Source organism: Polypterus senegalus, chromosome 11 (assembly GCF_016835505.1).
Source record: "Polypterus senegalus isolate Bchr_013 chromosome 11, ASM1683550v1, whole genome shotgun sequence".
Taxonomy (NCBI): domain Eukaryota; kingdom Metazoa; phylum Chordata; class Cladistia; order Polypteriformes; family Polypteridae; genus Polypterus; species Polypterus senegalus.
In genome coordinates, this window is record NC_053164.1 from 151,171,836 (window position 1) to 151,192,099 (window position 20,264).

General features: G+C 39.5%; 1 protein-coding gene across 2 annotated transcripts in view; it reads left to right on the top strand.

Moving 5' to 3' along the window:
* LOC120539622 (cat eye syndrome critical region protein 2 homolog) overlaps nt 1-20,264 on the top strand; it is a 219,492-nt gene that overhangs the window by 77,003 nt on the left and 122,225 nt on the right. For both annotated transcript variants that reach the window (XM_039769902.1, XM_039769903.1), the window contains exon 3: nt 13,904-14,087. In XM_039769902.1, the coding sequence (XP_039625836.1) occupies nt 13,904-14,087 (184 nt within the window). The remainder of the gene's footprint in view (nt 1-13,903; nt 14,088-20,264) is intronic.

Genomic DNA, 20,264 nt, shown 5'->3' on the forward strand with positions numbered 1-20,264 from the left:
GTTACCTTAGTCCTGGCACTTAAAACTTTCTCTCGCAGTTTCGCTGAGTTTGTGTCAAACACCACCCTGACCATCTCATCTTCCTCTGCATAAGCACAGTCCTTCACCCGTGAATATTTAGTGGAGTTTGCTATTGGATTGCCGCTGACGGACGGCCTTATATGGGCAGGCACTAAATTACAAACGCCAGGGGCAGCCTGTCTATGAACTTAATTTAAAGTGTAGGTTTACATCGTGCTTTGTTTCAAGTAGCAGAACTCATGAATATGGTTGTATATGTCACTCGCCGCTTCTTATTGTTTCGCTGCCTTCTCAATTATATAATGCATGTTTTCTTCGGCGCTTTTTGGAGGTCTTCCTGGTTTTCTATGTACTGCGTGATTACGGGGAGGCGTGATGATGTCACACGAAACTCCCCCACGGCGTTCAAGCTCATCTCCATTACAGTAAATGGAGAAAAACAGCTTCCAGTTATGACCATTACGCGTAGAATTTCGATATAAAACCTGCCCAACTTTTGTAAGGAAGCTGTAAGGAATGAACCTGCCAAATTTCAGCCTTCCACCCACACGGGAAGTTGGAGAATTAGTGATGAGTGAGTGAGGGCTTTGCCTTTTATTAGTATAGATTATTGTTATTAATGGCCTGGGGATATGAAGCACTGGTAACACAATAAACTACAGATCCCATAATGCAGCGCTTCAGCTGCCTTGCCGAACACTTACCGCGTCCCCGCCGTCTCTTCAGTCGTTTCCTTACTTTGAAGGAAGCAGCTTTCTCAGAGCTTCTGCACTGTTTTATAAACGAACGATATATAAGAAAGTCCTTTTTCCTTGCTTCGCCAACGAAGCAGCCTTTTTATTTAATCCACGGGTTCTCCGCTGTTTCATTGTTCATTTATTACGATTTTTATAGTTATTGTGTCGGTTTTATTTAATCCACGGGTTCTCTTCTATGTTCACTGCGGTGTCTTCTTTCGTTTTCGCCCTTCGCCAAGGAAGCAGAATCTTACAACCACCGAAACTTTGTAACAGCACAAGACTTCAGGTCACATCTCTACAAAACAACCTAATTGAAGCAACTATATTTACTGGCAGTGCCTTAGGTGACACAGTTTTTATTCCTCGCATCCCCGTTATACCATCTAATCTCCCATTTCAATTCAAACGCGTTCAATTTCCAGTAAGGCTCTGCTTCGCAATGACAATTAATAAGTCTCAGGGACAAACACTACAAAAGGTTGGCATTGATTTGAGGCGGGATTGCTTTTCACATGGCCAACTGTATGTTCCATGCTTAAGAGTGAGCTCAGCACACAGCTTAGTCATATTACAACCAGAGGGCCGAACTGACAACGTGGTATACAGAGAGATCCTTAACAATTAATTTTTTACATATTTTCGTTCAGTCTAAAAATGTTTACTTTTTTATTAATAAAATATTCAGACAGTATTTCACCGCTGCGAAGCGCGGGTATTTTGCTAGTTATTTAATATTATTAAAAAGATGCAGGCCATAGTATTATCATCAGGCCTCCATGCACAATGCTTTGTAGTTGAATCCAAACATCCTTGCTACAATGTCTGATATCCTTAAGTTTCTGCTGTTCTAAGCTGGCATTCCAGGATTATCATTCACCTTATAAAGCTGAGACTTTCTGTAAAGGTGCACAACATTCCTGGCCTGTAGAAGAAAAACAAAAACTCCATTATTAAGTAAGCATATTTTTATAAACTTACACCTTCCAATTTTGTTTTTATATTTTATCAGAACAATCCACAAAACATTGTTGAAACTAAGTTATGTTGATTTATTATAATTAAAGGGTATTAAATAGTGCATGTGTTTATATTTGTTGCATGGATGTTAGACGAAACTGTTCTATATCCTTTTTTTTTCCCTTTTCCCAAAAATTGCTGAGTTTTCTGTATTAGACAGATATTATGGAGAGATTGCATCAACGGTTGGAAGTTGGTGTATGCTATCAGTATTGTATGTGTTTTAAATTCATCTTTTTAAATAAATGGTTTAGTTGTTAATACTTTTTCTGAGTGTTCCTTATAGAATGCTAGAACACATGGTAACTGACACCTTCTTTAAATACAATATTCAATGTTAAGTAACAAACATTTTTAAATGAAGATTCACGCTGTATCTAGCAGCAATAGGGGCGAATGAAAAAAGATATCCAAAGGTTGCAATGTTCCTAATAATGGTTGACATTTTCAACAGCTTGCAGTTTAGAAAAGGAGCAGAAGAACTACAAATGGATAACAGAAAATGTTGAAAGATTTTGTAGCCCCAGAAATAACAAACCATATGAAAGACAATATATTTAACAGAAGATTACAAATTGAATTGGGGTCTGTGGCAGAAAGAAAGAAAAAATTAAGAAAAAGACTCTAAAGTGCCCCTGAGCATCGGCATTATACCTACTCTCCTAAGGCCCTTCTTCTCACCCTTTTCCTACACATAAATTATCTTCCCTACATTTCATACATCCCTTCTAATCTCTTCTACAACAACAAAACATAAACTCCACAAAGTAAGATAAAACTACTACCATCCCCACACTGCAACTGCTGTCCCCCTTTCCCATTTTGTTACTCTCAACTGTTGCGACTCAGCTACTTTCTGGCTTTTAGCATCATAAAGGGAGTATGCAGCCACCCATGCGAGAATGAAAACTGACCACTAACGCAGCTAGTTCTCTAACGAAGATGACTCTCCCAAGCTGGAAATTGAAGGTGTTTTATAAAATCTAAAAATCTGATTGTTACTGGAAGGATGCCCTAAAATTAAACGTCTTGGTGGTATTCATTTAACATTCAGCACTGCAGCTGTCGACTCTAGACTGTGTTATATTTGGCTAAACACTGGTGACTACTAGTTCTTCCAGCTCACTGTACTTTTAAACAAAGTATGTTAAAGCACCAACATGGGGCAAGGTCTGTCTTGAGACCATAATATCATACAATTCTCAGTGTTTTTGAAGAGTGCAAATGCAGAGACCAAACCTGTAATTTTTAACTTTGGCAGGGCAAATTTTGACCAGATGCAGCAAAGTTTTTTAAGTGTGGAGACAGTCGAGGAGCAGTGGAACTGGTTGACAAACATTTTACATATAATGCAGGATAGGTACATCACAAAATCTGGAATTATTAGGAAATAAAAACACTCCCCAGTAGGTTTGTAGAATTGGAAGTAGAAGCTGCAATCAAAAAAAAAAAAAAATAATTGTGTAAGGTGTGCAAGACTAAGAACTCCAGTGCTAATCGTTGGGCATATGAGAGCATGAGGGCAACCATTAAGAAAGATACTAGGGAAGCCATAAGGCAGTTAAGAGAGGAATATAGCAGATAAGGCGAAAGGTATCCCAGAGAGATTCTGTCAATATTTTAGTAGTCAGTTTAGGAGAAGAGGAAGTGTATCAGGAATAGTAAAGAGTAATTAAAATATGCAGACAGTGAAACAGCAGAAGTTCTAAACTTGTGCTTTCCTGAGTTCTTCTCATCTGTGAAAGTGGATCGCCTCCCACCAGTAAGAGGGACTACTAATGAGGTACTTAGTGATTTTTAAATTGTAGTAGTTTGTAGATGGGAGGACCAGGAAGGAACTTTATCCTCAGGTTCTTAAGGAGTTGAATACATTTAAACTCTCGACACATTTTCAGGAAGTTGCTGCACACTGGGAAATTCTTAAGGACTGAATATGGCAGATACTATCTTATTACGTAAAGTCAGTGATTGGGCAGGACCAAGCAGCTATAGGCTGGCAAGCTTACAGGTAAATCAGTGTAGTTTTTAGGTGAATTATTGCTTTGTTTCAATTTCCAGTTAGATTGATTAATTTTCACAAAGTAAACTTTCAAGAGAACTCAACATATCAATAAATATTCCTAACACTAATAACTGCAATACTGTGCTGCTCACAAGTAACTGTCATTATACTGAAAATAATTCACATTTGTCTTTGAGTAAAACACAAAATATACTGTATATTTAATATGCATTTAAGTAAATGAGAGATTCCAAGTGGTAAAAAGTTTTGCTTAAGAAAGAGGGGAAAAAACTGTTTTGATTGACCTGTGGGAAGATGACAATTAATGCCAAAGCAAGTCCCATTACTTATAATATGCTGCTAGCTTCTTGTCTGTTGTAGTACAAACTAGTATTCTTGCAGCTCAAATATAGCTCCTTTCAATCGATTAAAATATATTTAATATTAAAGGTTTTACTTTAACAATGAATTGTCTGCATACTGATCTGGCTAAATTTTATACCGGATGCCCTTCCTGATGTTACCCTCCCCATTTATCCAGGTTTGGGGCTGGCACAAAGCAACACCCTGGCTTGTGCATCCCCTGTGGCTGGGAGATCAAGTGGGATAGTTGGTGAGATGCAGAAAGTAGACAAGAGTACAAGGAAATAGGGCATAAAGTGAAGAGAGAGGTGGCGAAGGCTAAAAAAAGGCATATAATGAGTTGTATAAGAAGTTGGACACTAAGGAAGGGAGAAAAGGATGTGTACCGATTTGGCTAGGAAGAAGGACCGAGCTGAGAAAGATGTGCAGTAGGATAGGGTGATAAAGGATAAAGATGGAAACATACTCAAAACCGAGGAGAGTGTGTTGAGCACATGGAAAGAATGAGAGTATGCCTGAGGAGTGGAGAAGTGTACCGGTACCGAAGGCCAGAAGGAGTTGCATTGCATCTCTGTGGACCTGGAGAAAGAATATGACAGGGTGTCTCTTGAGAGGAGTTATGGTATTGTATGAGGAAGTTGAGAGATTCAGAGAAGTATGCAAGAGATGTACAGGATATGTACAAGGGAAGTGTGACATTGGTGAGGTCTGCGGTAGGACTGACTGGTTCATTCAATGTGGTGGTGGGATAACATCAGGGATCGGCTCCGAGCCCTATTTGCAGTGGTGATGGACAGGTTGACAAACGAGATTAGACAGGAGTCCCTGTAGACTATGATGCTTGCTGATGACATTGTGATCTGTAGCGAGAGTAGGGAGCGGGTCGAGGAGATCCTGGATATGTGGATATATGCTCTTGAGAGGGGAGGAATGTAGGTCTTTAGGAACAAGACTGAATACGTGTGTGTGAACGAGAAGGAGGTTAGTGGAATGGTGAGGATGCAGGAAGTAGAGTTGGCGAAGGTGGACGAGTTTAACACTAGAATCCCTGAAGCTTAGGAAAAAGTTCTTAACACTAGAATTACCAGAGCCTCTCCTTCGGCTTCTTTTGTCTTCTAAATGTGTCAATAAGCCCAAGCAGCCTGTTATACCACCGCCTCAGAACAGGTAAGAAGTTCTCCCAGTTCCTGCCTTAAATTTATAAGGAGTGGGAGCTACCCAGGGAGTGAGCTACCCAGAATCGTAAGGGTAAATAATTTGATGTGTGTTTTGTGTCTACAACAATCTATGTAAACACATTGTTAAAACAAACATTTTTCATGTTTTAGTAATAAGTAGCAAAATGTAGACCTGAACTGTATAATGTGTGAAGGCTGATGGCCAAATATCAAATAAACACTTTCACAAAAGGTACAAGTACAATACGACAGCTTCCGTGGTGCAGTGGTAAGATCCGCTGACTTATAATTTGGAGGTCATGAGTTTAAAACCAACTCCCCGGCAAATTTACCGTTTTGACTCGTGAGCTGCTCTTATTGTTAACATTATACAATAAAAACAAACATTTGATTTGTGTCTGTAACAGCCAGTGTAAATTTATAGTACTTGTAAAAGTTACTGCTTGTAATCAGTGACCATGGTGTTTTTTTGATCTTGATCAGTCTCTTCATTTTGTTGCACAGTACTGTTTCTTTTGTACTATAGGACATGCAGAGGAAAGAATAGTACACAGAGGTCAGTTGTGCGCTATATGCAATCATCAGATTCAAATGTTAACCGTTCCCACGCACCCAAGGACCATCCTTTCTACGTTTGACATGCGCACCTGTTGCAATGTAAACACTTCTCTCTGTGCTGTGTTACTATTAAACTGAAGGGGCTGGGGGGAGCGCCGGTCTTGGAACAGAAACTTGTCGATGTTGCATCCTCTCTTACTTTATTAATCGCCTTTTCTAGTAAGAAGCGATGACTAGGTTCCTCTGCAAGGTGACAAAGAACACTCCTCTTTTGTTATAGCACAAACTTGGGTGTTGTATCGTGATCATGACTGAGAGAATAAAAGTGAAAAAAAGCTAACTTTTACAAGTACATTGGTACCTCGATATACGTTAATCCGTTCCAATTTTTCCCATAATAAATAAAGGGAAAATGATTAATCCGTTCCCATGAAAAAAATCTAATTGTTATTGGCATATTACACATTGATGGGGTTGTTTTAAAATACTTTAAACACTGCTTATTACTAAAATACATAAATACAAAATCAATTTGTTTTTCACAATCATAGATACCGTCGTTCTCGGCATGCGGTATGCAGCAGCCAAGTCCTGGATATGCATGCCACCTTCATACTTTTCAACAATCAATTCAAATTTATGCGAAAAACACAATCACGTGAAAATTCACAGAAAGGTATAGCGTGGGGTGTTCACAGAATGCTAGCAACTGCCGTACTGACGCTAGTGGGCAGTCATGGCTTTGTCTCGAGAGAAGTAAACAAGGGCAGCACGTGGTGTTCTAGCACGCGAGTCGTATTCCAAACAATGGTTGTATACCAAGTAAAAATTTTTTGCGTCCAAACAGGACGTATACCCTGTTGGACTTATTCCAAAGCGGATGTATACCAAGGTACCACTGTACTATAAATTTCATCCCGGCTGTTAGACACAAATCATATGTATGTTTTTATTGTATAATGTTAACAATAAGAGCAGCTCGCGACTCAAAACGGTAAATTTGCCGGGAAGTTAGTTTTGAACTCACGACCTCCAAATTATAAGTAAGCGGATCTTACCACTGCACCACAGGACAGCTGTCGTATTGTACTTGTACCTTTTGTGAAAGTGTTTATTTAATATTTGGCCATCAGCCTTCACACATTTTACAGTTCATGTCTACATTTTGCTACTTATTACTAAAACATGAAAAACGTTTCTATTTTAACGATGTGTTTACATAGATTGTTGTAGACACAAAGCACACATCAAATTATTTCCCCTTAGGATTCTGGGTAGCTCAATCCCAGATCAATAAAGGCAGGAACTGGGAGAACTTCTTGCCCGTTCTGAGGCGGTGGGGGATGGTATAGCACGCTGCTTGCTGCTTGGGCCTATCGACACATTTAGAGGACAAAAGATGCTGACGGAGAGTTGCTAAGGGATTTAAGGTTGGCCGGATAGAGTTTTTTCGTTGGCTCTGGTAATTCCAGTGTTAATGCTGTGCACCATTTAAATTTCTTCGCACCTCATCATCAGCATCTTTGTTTTCCAAATGTCAATCAGCAGTGGTAGCAAGCAGCCTGCTATCCCATCCCCCACTGACGCAGTTAAAGTTCTCACAGCTCAAGTATGTTTATCTGGATATGAGGTGCCTGAAATTGTATAGGGTAAATAATATATCATTAATTGGAATACTGTACTTACATTTCATGTTTGTTCAGTGTCTACAAAAAAACATTTTTATTAGTAATAATTGACAAATCCTGAAGTGAACTGTATAATGTGTGAAGACTAAAGTCCAAGCATCAAACACTTTCACAAAAGATATAACAAAACAAGTGTACTTTTATTTAAGAATATATGTGTAAAAAGTGAAGCCAAACTTTCAATCAACAGAGCCGACAAGTCTGCTTGGCTGGTGCAGAGGTAAGAGCTGTGGCCTCATAATCAAGAGGTTACCGGTTCGAACACAGGTTCTTCACATTTTGAATAGTGAGCTGCTATTTTTTTGAGTCTAACACCTTGTGTACATTTCTGCTAATTGTAAAATATATTACTGATGGGATATAAGCAGACACACAAATGCTGGTAAATCATATCATCTTGGTATCTTGTTGTCACTTTAATATTTTGAAAATCAGTTTTATTCTTGAATTAAAGCACATCTGTTTCGCTCAGTTTGTGAAAGTGTTTATTTTATATTCCAGTAACCACTTGAATGACACCAAATCTGTCTCTGCCTCTCTCATGCATGCACACACACATCCATGCATGAAAAATACCATTATTTGAAAACGCTATTTCATTTAAACATGAGTTGTCATTTAAAGTTTTCCCGATCTTGCCCAGTCTCTACATTATGTTGTATGGTACTGAGAATACAGACAGACTTAATCTTTTTGGGCACATATTCTGTAAGCACGGCATTGCCAGATCTAAACACTAATGTGGGGAATTGCTTGTGTACTAAAGTGACTTTAGCTGCAGGTGGAAGCCCCACTTTATTTATGGTGCCAAGCAGAGTTGTGTTGCAGTGCAGAAGTCTATTAGCCAGCGAAAGCAATGGGAAGAAGTTGTCCGTTACGATTCTGCCTTTGTCCAAAGGCTTTATGACCACAGTCTCAAAGTCTTTCTCCCGTGAGACGACTGGGATTTTTTTCCTAAATAAGGAATGTCAATGCACTTTGTCTCCAAATCTGCCACAATCCAAAACTTTATGCCATGTTTGTCAGGCTTCGTTGAGATATATTGCAAGAAAGAACAATGGACCTTGGTTGGAAATAGTTGCTCATCAACAGTAATATAGTGTCATGGGTTGTAACTCAAAACACAGTTCTCAACAAAACGTTGCCAGATGTCTGAGATCACAGCAAATGTGTCGTTTTTCACATGTTCTGCCCGGGTGTCTTGTTGTCAAAGCGCAAATGCCGCATGATACAATGCCCTGTGACCACTGTCAGAGTATCTTTGATTGCCGGTACAACAAATAGTTCTGACCACGCATCAACCACAGCACCAACTGTGGTCATCACTGCTCTTGTGAAAAGAATGAAGATAAAAATCATTAACTCAGAGAGGGAGGGGCAAGTTCGTTTTACCATGTGATTGGACTTAGAGAATAAAACCAAATTTAAAAAAAAAGCTAACTTTAACAGGTAGCAAAAATTTACACTGGGTGTTACAGACTCAAATCAAATGTATATTTTTATTATGTAATAGTAATAACAGCAGCTCACTACTCAAGCCGGGGAGAATTGGGGCACAAACCCACCAGCTCTTGATTAGAAGGCAGCAGTTCCTACCTCTACAGCAGCCAAGAAGATACGTTGGCTCTCTGTCGATTTTGATATTTGGGCTTGGCTTTTTACTCATTGATAGCAACATGTAAATTGAATGATTTCCTATTCTTTGGTTATATTCTTGACCTGTTTTGTTATATCTTTTGTGAAAGTGTTTGATATTTGGACTTCAGTCTTCACTCATCATATACTTCACTTCAGCATTTTTGTCAGTTATTACTATAACTTGAAAAAAGTTTATTTTAGTTATGTGTTCAACATTTACCCAGATCGTTGTAGACGTAACATACATGCAATGTATGTATTCCAAATAACGAGATATTATACAGTATTGTACAGTTGTAGAGAAACAGACTTGAGCTGGGAGATCTTTTGCTGCTCGGGGCTAGGGGACGGAGTGGGGGTTGGTGGAGGAGGAGGGTATCTAAAGTACAGAGTAACGGGGATTGTGAACGAGAGGTGAAAAAGAATGCAGGCTGGGGGGAATGGATGGAGAAGAGTGTCAGGAGTAATTTGATAGACTGATATGGGTATTAGCAAGAGTGAAAGGGAAGGTCTGCAGGACGGTAGTGAGATCAGCTGTGTTCTGTGTGTTGGAGATGGTGGCACTGACCAAAAATCAGGAGACAGAGCTGGAAGTTGCAGAGTTAAAGATTGCATTGGGCGTGATGAGGATGGACAGGATTAGAAATTAGTAGATTTGAGGGTCCGCTCAGGTTGGACGGTTTGGAGACAAAGTCAGAGAGGTGAGATTGTGTTGGTTTGGACATGTGCAGAGGAGAGATGCTGGGTATATTGGGAAAAGGATGCTAAGGGTAGAACTGCCAGATAAGAGGAAAAGAGGAAGACCTAAGAGAAGATTTATGGATGTGGTAAAAGAGAGGACATGCAGGTGATGGGTGTAGCAGAACAAGATGCAGAGGAAAGGAAGATATGGGGAAAAAAGATGATCCGCCATTGCAACCCTTAACGGGAGCAGCCGAAAGAAAAAGACTTTCTTAATTATGAATGACCACAGGATTTTACCTTGGAGATTGGGCCATTTACAGTGGTGTGAAAAACTATTTGCCCCCTTCCTGATTTCTTATTCTTTTGCATGTTTGTCACACAAAATGTTTCTGATCATCAAACACATTTAACCATTAGTCAAATGTAACACAAGTAAACACAAAATGCAGTTTTTAAATGATGGTTTTTATTATTTAGGGAGAAAAAAAAATCCAAACCTACATGGCCCTGTGTGAAAAAGTAATTGCCCCCTGAACCTAATAACTGGTTGGGCCACCCTTAGCAGCAATAACTGCAGTCAAGCATTTGCGATGACTTGCAATGAGTCTTTTACAGCGCTCTGGAGGAATTTTGGCCCACTCATCTTTGCAGAATTGTTGTAATTCAGCTTTATTTGCGGGTTTTTTAGCATGAACCGCCTTTTTAGGGTCATGCCATCGCATCTCAATTGGATTCAGGTGAGGACTTTGACTAGGCCACTCCAAAGTCTTCATTTTGTTTTTCTTCAGCCATTCAGAGGTGGATTTGCTGGTGTGTTTTGGGTCATTGTCCTGTTGCAGCACCCAAGATCACTTCAGCTTGAGTTGACGAACAGATGGCCGGACATTCTCCTTCAGGATTTTTTGGTAGACAGTAGAATTCATGGTTCCATCTATCGCAGCAAGCCTCCCAGGTCCTGAAGCAGCAAAACAACCCCAGACCATCACACTACCGCCACCATATTTTACTGTTGGTATGATGTTCTTTTTCTGAAATGCTGTGTTCCTTTTACGCCAGATGTAACGGACATTTGCCTTCCAAAAGTTCAACTTTTGTCTCATCAGTCCACAAGGTATTTTCCCAAAAGTCTTGGCAATCATTGAGATGTTTCTTAGCAAAATTGAGACGAGCCCTAATGTTCTTTTTGCTTAACAGTGGTTTGCGTCTTGGAAATCTGCCATGCAGTCCGTTTTTGCCCAGTCTCTTTCTTATGGTGGAGTCGTGAACACTGACCTTAATTGAGGCAAGTGAGGCCTGCAGTTCTTTAGACGTTGTCCTGGGGTCTTTTGACCCTCGGATGAGTCGGCTCTGCGCTCTTGGAGTAATTTTGGTCGGCCGGCCACTCTTGGGAAGGCTCACCACTGTTCCATGTTTTTGCAATTTGTGGATAATGGCTCTCACTGTGGTTCGCTGGAGTCCCAAAGCTTTAGAAATGGCTTTATAACCTTTACCAGACTGATAGATCTCAATTACTTCTGTTCTCATTTGTTCCTAAATTTCTTTGGATCTTGGCATGATGTCTAGCTTTTGGTCTACTTCTCTGTGTCAGGCAGATCCTATTTAAGTGATTTCTTGATTGAAAAAGGTGTGGCAGTAATCAGGCCTGGGGGTGGCTACGGAAATTGAACTCGGGTGTGATACACCACAGTTAGGTTATTTTTTAACAAGGGGGCAATTACATTTTCACACAGGGCCATGTAGGGTTTGATTTTTTTTTCTCCCTAAATAATAAAAACCATCATTTAAAAACTGCATTTTGTGTTTACTTGTGTTATATTTGACTAATGGTTAAATGTGTTTGATGATCAGAAACATTTTGTGTGACAAACATGCAAAAGAATAAGAAATCAGGAAGGGGGCAAATAGTTTTTCACACCACTGTAAGGGCTCATTTATACTTCACGCGACGCATGCTGCAGCGGACGCTCCTGCAGCGGACGCTCCTGCAGCGGACGCTCCTGCAGCGGACGCTCCTGCTACGCAAGCGTTGTAGTATTTATACTTGCGCGCGTTCTTTACGTAAATCTGGAGGAATCCACCAGGTGGCAGTGCGAGATATTATCGTGGTGAGAACATGTTCGGCTTCTCTGTGTTGTGAATTGCCTAGAACACCTATTAAATTCTGATAACACCTTACCGCAATATCTCTGAAAGGATGTTTATTGATTAAATCCATAAATCCAGGGATGTATGTGTCCATTCCAGGAAGCATTGGGCACGAGTGAGAAACAGTCCCTTGACGAGGCCTCAGCTCATCGCAAGGTGAATACAAGCACACACATACACTAGCGTCATTTTAGCGGCACCAGATCCCCAAATCTGCATATCTTTGGAAGGAAACCGGAGCACAATGTGGAATACCAGCAACATAACTCCCTGCGAGACAGCAGTGCTATCGCTCCGCCACCGTGACACCCCCATGTGTGTAATTATTCCCCATGTGTGTATTTATTAACAGTATTCATTATTTAAACGAAATTATATGTAAAATGTAACATACACATTTTAATGCATTTCATCATGAAAGTGATATCAAGTATAAATCTAAAGATTCTAAATGTGCAGAGAGTTGGAATATCATACATTTAATTTGTTCTGTTTGGCGATCTATTGCTGCTTTCCGCTGCTGGAGCAAAATGCCGACATACAGATGCATTCGTGGTGCTTTTATATTCAAGCGTCGCATGTTCCCGATCGTAATGACACGATACATTTTAAAAGTCTCACATACCATCTTTTGTGCCATCTATTTTTTATTGTTTTACTTTACCTGCTGTCAGGTCCAAGAAGCTCGTGAGCGATTAAAAACTGGGATGACGTTTGCGACCGTCTGCTTTAATGATAAAGTAAACTACGAGGTTAAAGTGGAAATTTCGAGATTAAAGCGAAATTTCCACTTTAATCACAAAGTACACGTTTTCACCGTGTCCTTTATTTTTTTCTCAGTGGCTCAAATATAACGCTATACATTATGTTGCTGTTGTTAAGTTGCAAAAATTAAAAAGTAAAAAAGACATATATAAATGACACGATACATTTTAAAAGTCTCACATACCATCTTTTGTGCCGTTTTATTTATTTATTTATTTATTTTTTTTTTGCAACTTCACATCGGCAACATAATGTATAGCGCTGTATTTGAGCCATTCATCAAACAGCAAAGTCTGCACATCGATCCCCGAAGGATCTCCATAGAGGCTTTCTGTCACATGTAGATAGTAAACCGAGACTCTGACGTCACGTTCCGACTTTTAGCACACTGCCCCCCGACTTTTGCTGGTACTGCAACTCGCGACGCTGCGCGCTAATTTCTGAGGACCTGCTCAGAGGACGCTGCGTGAAATGAACGCTGGGAACGCGTGGCAGCCATGATGTGGGCGCGTACGCGTTCTGAGCGTGAAGTATAAATGAGCCCTAAGTCTTATAAGGTTGCAACTCATTTTAGTTGAGTGTTTGTTATGAAATAAGCATTCTAGTCTACTCTATTTAATACTTTGCGATAAACATATGCATGATAATTTTACAAGGCTGTCTTAATCAAAATTAACAAATTCCAGACCATGGCATTTAGCTCTTGCATATTAAGGTTTGCAGGTCTTTCTTTAAATAGCTAGGTTGAATGTTTGCTCTGGATTTTCATCTGACACACTTATTCATCCACATTTCATCAAAACATTGCCAAAAGACAGTACTATTAACCGAACCTGCTTTATTTCCAAGCAAGCAAGTATTTAGCAAACTGTGTTTTTAAACTATGATTAGGTACAGATTTTATATTTTTTGATTCTATATTTAAAAATAAATAAATAAAAATACTTTCACAGGCACCCCAAGAGGATGATCAGATTTTAATTGTTTAATAATGTTTGATTTTGATTGGCTATTTATTTGTTTCAATTATTTGATGTAAATCCATTTGAGATGCCTCAATAGTGCAATTTTGTATTACGATGTTTATATATTGCTTGTTTTTAGGCCATGCACAATGAAAACCTATCTGGATGATATCATCAGTTATCGGTGGGAACTCGAAGAAGGGAAGCCAAACCCACTGAAGGAAGGAACATTTGAAAAATTGTCTCTCCGCATGCAAGTGGAACTGATACATAAGCTGTGTGACTACCGACTTGATGCTGCAGATGTTTTTGAACTACTAAAGGTGAGAGCTAATCTATTTTTTATGAAACTGATAACTTTTGATAGTAATGCTAGTTAGCATGGAAAACATTTGTGCTTTTGGGTAATTCACTTTGCACTCTATTGTCCTCATTAGAGTTTGATGATATTATTGGCATTTGATGAACCAGTTCTGCACTTTAACATTCAAATGGAGTTCTATTGATGTTTTTTTAGAGTGATATCTGGATTCAGTTGTCATTAGTTCTGAGCATACCTGTTACAATTTCCATTCACCCTTAACTTTCACCTATTGTCTTGCTTCCAAGCACTCGCCAAAGGATGGTTTGAACAACTCTGTCTCTGCTGCTTGCTTAAAAGCAGTAATTGGGCTCCTTAGCCCCGCAGTCCTGCACAGGAACCTGTCTTCCACCACATGTAGTTTTGATATAATTCTTTCAGTCACAACTCGGAGCTATCAACCATAAGTGAGAATGATGATAAAGACTGAGTGGTAAATTTACAGTTTTGTCTCTGAATGTAGCTGTGTTTTGACCATCCCAGCCTGGTACATAGTTTATAACTGCTGCCAAAGCATTCAGTTTGATGGTTAGTCTCACAGTCACTTATGCCCTAGCTTCTGAAGCCCAGAGTACTTCAACTCCTCCAATTGGGATGGCTTTCTACCCATTATCTGATGGACAAAAGAGATTATCTACCATTGGAGGTCACAGTCTGATAAGGCCAAAGGAACAGTCCAGCCAGCAGAGGTGTAAGCCTTAGATTCCTAGTTAGATACCATTTAAATATTGGCTGTGCCTTTTTATATCCTGTCCATGAAAAGGAGATGAGACCAGACACACCCTAGGTAGTGTCTTGTAACCTTATTGAATGGTGTTCCAATACCGAATGTGCAAATAAGTCTAGCGCTTGAAATACAGGAACCAAACCACATGTACCAGTGGCCCTGGAACCTTCTGTTTTTATAGCACCTTCCTCAAGATTTGATAGGCAACACAAATATAAGCTTTTTACCAGTCCACAAACCACATTGAGACAGGATCGATAAACTCCCATAATACCAAGATTCTGCAAGGACAAAGATCGCATTGACAGTTCCATGGCCAGGATGGAATTAATATTGCTTCTCTTGAATCTGAGTTCCAACTCTATAATAGTACAGTATGTTTATCTTTCTATCCCAGTATATGATTTTCCAGGGAGGAAGTGTTACCCTTCAGTAACTAGAACATATCCCTTTTTTCCTCTTTTTAAAGATAAGGAACATCAACCCACTCTGCCACTTCTGAAATACTGTCCCTGCCTACTATGAAATAGTGAAGTGCATTTTGCTAATACAGAGGTTTTCAAATGTCTGCGTTGCTTTCAATCACAGAGTTGGGCCCGAATAATGCTTCTGGGGGTGACTTCAAGGAGGAAGGCACATACAACAGGTTTAGGAGATCTTCCGAGTGCTCCTTCCACCTTTCAACAATATCTCCCGTTGAGGCCAACAATTCCTCATCCTTGCTGAGAACAGCATGGATGACATCCCATCTACCTTTCAGGAGTCATCAGATGGCTTGATAGAGCAATTCTGAGGCCGTCTGAAAGTCCTTATCCATGACCATGTGTTTGTAGAGGTGTATTTTATCGGAGGTCTTGCTTCAGCAACTGTCATATCTACCACTTTTATGCTTCATGCTATTTGTTGGTGTTTTATTGTGAAAGGGTCCCTTTTCTCAGTTTTTTTCCCCTTCTTTTACCTAGACTGGAGTTCCAAAATCCCCACTATAGTTCTCATTTTTCAATTTAAAAGCCTGTTACAAACCACAAGCTATAGAGAAGGTTGTTACAGATTATTAATCTTTAATGCAAGAATAAAAGTAATTTAAGGTTCCTAAATGTGCCCAAAACAAAAGCAAAATAAATAGTGTGACAAAATAATACCAATACAACCTGAATAAAAAGCAGCTTCTCTTGTTAGGGGTCTACGTATTTTCTTTGTAAGCTGATTGGTCTCTTAATCATCATGGTCTGTAGAAGAATGATGTAGTAAGACAAAAATGTGATGGTGTGGTTTAGCTCCACCCTCCCTGATGCTTCCAGGAGCCTCCTGGGCTAGTAACTTTTGATAGTCATAGTTCTGAGATGAGCTGGGTAAATGAGGACTTGCATATACAGCAAGAAGTACAGAAGTGTTTTTATTAAAACCCAATAGAAAAGGGTTCAAAACCACTGCAGCACCAAGTTTGCATAAAATCCAATAAATACTGTAATGCAATAAACCCAAGGTCAAAATACCAGGCATGTCTTCCTTAAAAACAAACACAAGCCCCAATACCTTTCTCTAAAATCTGGTATCTCTCCAGTTTATCACAACAGGACCTTGCAGCATGAGGAGACACCCACTGACCGGTGCAGTCTTCCCTTTATCTTAGGTTCGTGGGACCTACTGCCAATCCATCTGCACTAGTGGACTCTTTCCGAATCGCACTCACATCTCCCTTAGCCAGTCTGTTAGCATCACCTGGCAGACTCTGCACAACTTGGCTACTTTCCACAGGTCAGTCAGAGTGCCTCAGTTCTAGCCCTGCACTCGAGCTCAGGCCTGTCGCTTGCTCCCTCAGGGCATGCTCCCGACCACCTGCCTCCTTTTCTCCCGACACAGGCTCCACACCATCCTGCCTGTCTTTTCTCTACTAACCTCTGTCCTCTCTCTGTTGTTCTCCTCGCTCTGTTATTCCCTCTCCATCTCTGCTGTGCAGGCTTCTTTTTATCCCACTCGATTGGGTGCAAGTATGACCCTGTACTCACGCCACGGTATGAATGAATCTCCTAACTGATCCACATGCATTTGTCCATGAGTGTACGCTCAACCAAACATCATAATTAACCCCGGAGTGACGTGTGCTTGCGCACACCGACACCTAACTAGATTACTTTTTTAAAAATCAAGGTTTGCCACAGACCTCATATCACAAAAGACTCTTGAGTTTCTTTTACCCTTAAGTTTTACTGTTGTGTTTTTCTTGATGTCCCTGTTGAGACAAGTGGGAAGTCATAAAGTAGGGCCAGCACCCCTGGTTCAGACTTCAAGCTTATTGATTAATCCTACATAGGCATTACTTTTTAATGCTGTTATTTTTATTTATTTGGCTGATGCCTTTACCCACAGTTACAACAGTTGAGATTCAATTGATTTTTTTTTTGGTTCTCCAATTGGAGAACAGTGAGATCAGTGTTAGAAGTGGGATTTGAACCCGCAGATTCAGAGTTTGAAGTCTAAAGACCACTACACCGCACTGCCTGTATGAAAACTTGCCAACCCAGCCCTCCACTGTAGCCACTGGGCTAAGTCCAAATTACTTTTTGTTTTTGAATGTTTACAACTTACCTGTTGAGGTCTGTTTATACTAGGTCTGATCTAGTAATTCCCTGAGAAGGTTAAGTATTACCTATTTGATGATGTATGTAGTTAGTAGAGTAATTTTTTTTCCTGTTCCGTAAACTATTAGATTATACACTTAGTTAACAATAAAAGAAAGTAAGTATACATACAACAGGCTGCTTTCCATCTTTTAAACAACCAATTCAAAGCAAAGTTTCAGAGAACAAATATATTTTTGTGTGGTTTTTAATTCAGGTAATTTCTCTTTGTTCTTGAGTATATTTTTACTCCAATTACAGTTGGTCATATCTGTAGAACCCCTTGACAACATTACAGGGAAAACCTTTGCAGTAATCGCTTCCATAACCATTGCCATCTTTGTGTTCTTGAGCTTTGAGCCCACACCATGGCTCACAAAGCTTTTACAAGCTGAATATTACTGTAGTCACCAGGTAGGCACACAAGCCACTCCATCATGCTAAGGCTGCAAACCTAATGAGAGGACGTCCTGCAGTTGCAGAAAAAAAGAAAACTCTAAATTGAAATAGGTAAGCCTGCTTTCTCAACAGGCAAATAAATTACAGATTTTTTTTTGATAAACTTCAGAAAAGAGGTCCTTGCACACAAAATGAGAAGGAAAATGGATAAAACTTGGAAATGGTAAATAAAATGCAATTACTACAATTAATTAAAACCAGTATAAGAGAATGATATGAAAGAACGTCTTTGGTTCAACAATTCAAATGTTGAACTCCATGGGACTTCTTTAATATTGATAGTCAGATTGTTCCAGAGTATGGCGTCCTGAAGCTAAAGGCTCTGCAATCTTATGCTAGTTTTGTTTATTTTTGGATTACATTAAGATTGTCCTGTTATGTTCAGTAAGGTAAGGGTGACCTAAACCCTTTATGACTTTATGTGAAGATTATTTTAAAACCATATGTAAATGTAATGAATTAATGGGGATGCAGTTAAGTGGTTTAAAGATTGTTTTATTATGTTTATATTTCTTACTAAGGATTATCACTAAAACTGCAGTGTTTAAAATTACGTATAGTGCAGTGATAAAATTTGAAAACCTGATTGTGAAGCAATACTTATTTGTGTCACGTGGAATAGACAATTGTGAAGTAGCTTTTAAAGATCCTGCAGCTTAAATGTTTATTTTGAAATATTTATGAGCAGAGAAGCTAGGCATTCCAAAGAGTTAAAAGGGAACAACCGAAGTTTGAATACTTACTAAAGATGATACAAACCCATTTTAATTTGGGTTCAGGTAGGACAATAAAAAGGCTTAAATTTGTATGACTTAAGGGTATACATTCTTGTGTTACTATTCACAGTATTGCACCCTTTGCCCCCCACCCAGAGAATGTTTTTTGTTAGTTTAAATACAATTATCCTTCATACACAATTCTGTGTTATTAAAGCAGGTAAGTATGTAATTGTGAAAGTAGCGTTTGGTTTGGCTAATAAATGCAGAAGAGTGTCATCATCATAGAAATGAAACTTAATATGATAATATACAGTAGTTATCTTCTAATAATGGCCTAGCACCAAACACAGAACGACAGAATATATTGGCAGTTGATAGGAATGAGGGAATATGGTCTTTAAGTTTCTGCACATTTTGAAAATGTAACTCTTAGGGCTAATTTTTTTTTGTTTTGTTTCTTTTCTCCCAGGGCTGAATATTTTTCTAAAAACCCACATTTAAAAAAAAAAAAAAAAACACAAAGCAATGATTTAACAGATCAGCTCAACAAAAAATATTTATTTTGGACAGATGTTATTGTCTTGCATGTTGTATGTGCCTGCATACTATATGATTTTGCATACTATGATTTCACATACATGTTACACAGCAAAAGTCCTGCAAAGTCTGATATCGCTTAAAGCAGCCAATTTCATGCATTGCCACATTGCACTGCTTACAATATGTGTTGCACTAGTGCCTCTTTTTCAGTTGTCTGTTGCTGCACACAACACAGTCAGGTTTGTATTTTTTGTCCTCATACAGTACATCCGGAAAGTATTCACAGTGCATCACTTTTTCCACATTTTGTTATGTTACAGCCTTATTCCAAAATGGATTCAATTCAGTTTTTTCCTTAGAATTCTACACAAATCACCCCATAATGACAACGTGAAAAAAGTTTACTTGAAATTTTTCCAAGTTTATTAAAAATAAAAAAAATTGAGAAAGCACATGTACATAAGTATTCACAGCCTTTGCCATAAAGCTCCAAATTGAGCTCAGGCGCATCCTGTTTCCCCTGATCATCCTTGAGATGTTTATGCAGCTTAATTGGAGTCCACCTGTGGTAAATTTCAGCTGATTGGACAGGATTTGGAAAGGCACACACCTGTCTATATAAGGTCCCACAGTTGACAGTTCAGCCCACGTCACTTGTAAGTGGAAGAAGTTCAAAACCACCAGGACTCTTCCTAGAGCTGGCCGGCCATCTAAACTGAGCGATCGGGGGAGAGGGGCCTTAGTCAGGGAGGTGACCAAGAACCTGATGGTCACTCTGTCAGAGCTCCAGAGGTCCTCTGAGGAGAGAGGAGAACCTTCCAGAAGGACAACCATCTCTGCAGCAATCCACCAATCAGGCCTGTATGGTAGAGTGGCCAGACGGAAGCCACTCCTTAGTAAAAGGCACATGGCAGCCCGCCTGGAGTTTGCCAAAAGGCACTTGAAGGACTCTAAGACCATCAGAAACAAAGTTCTCTGGTCTGATGAGACAAAGATTGAACTCTTTGGTTTGAATGCCAGGAGTCACGTTTGGAGGAAACCAGGCACCGCTCATCACCAGGCCAATACCATCC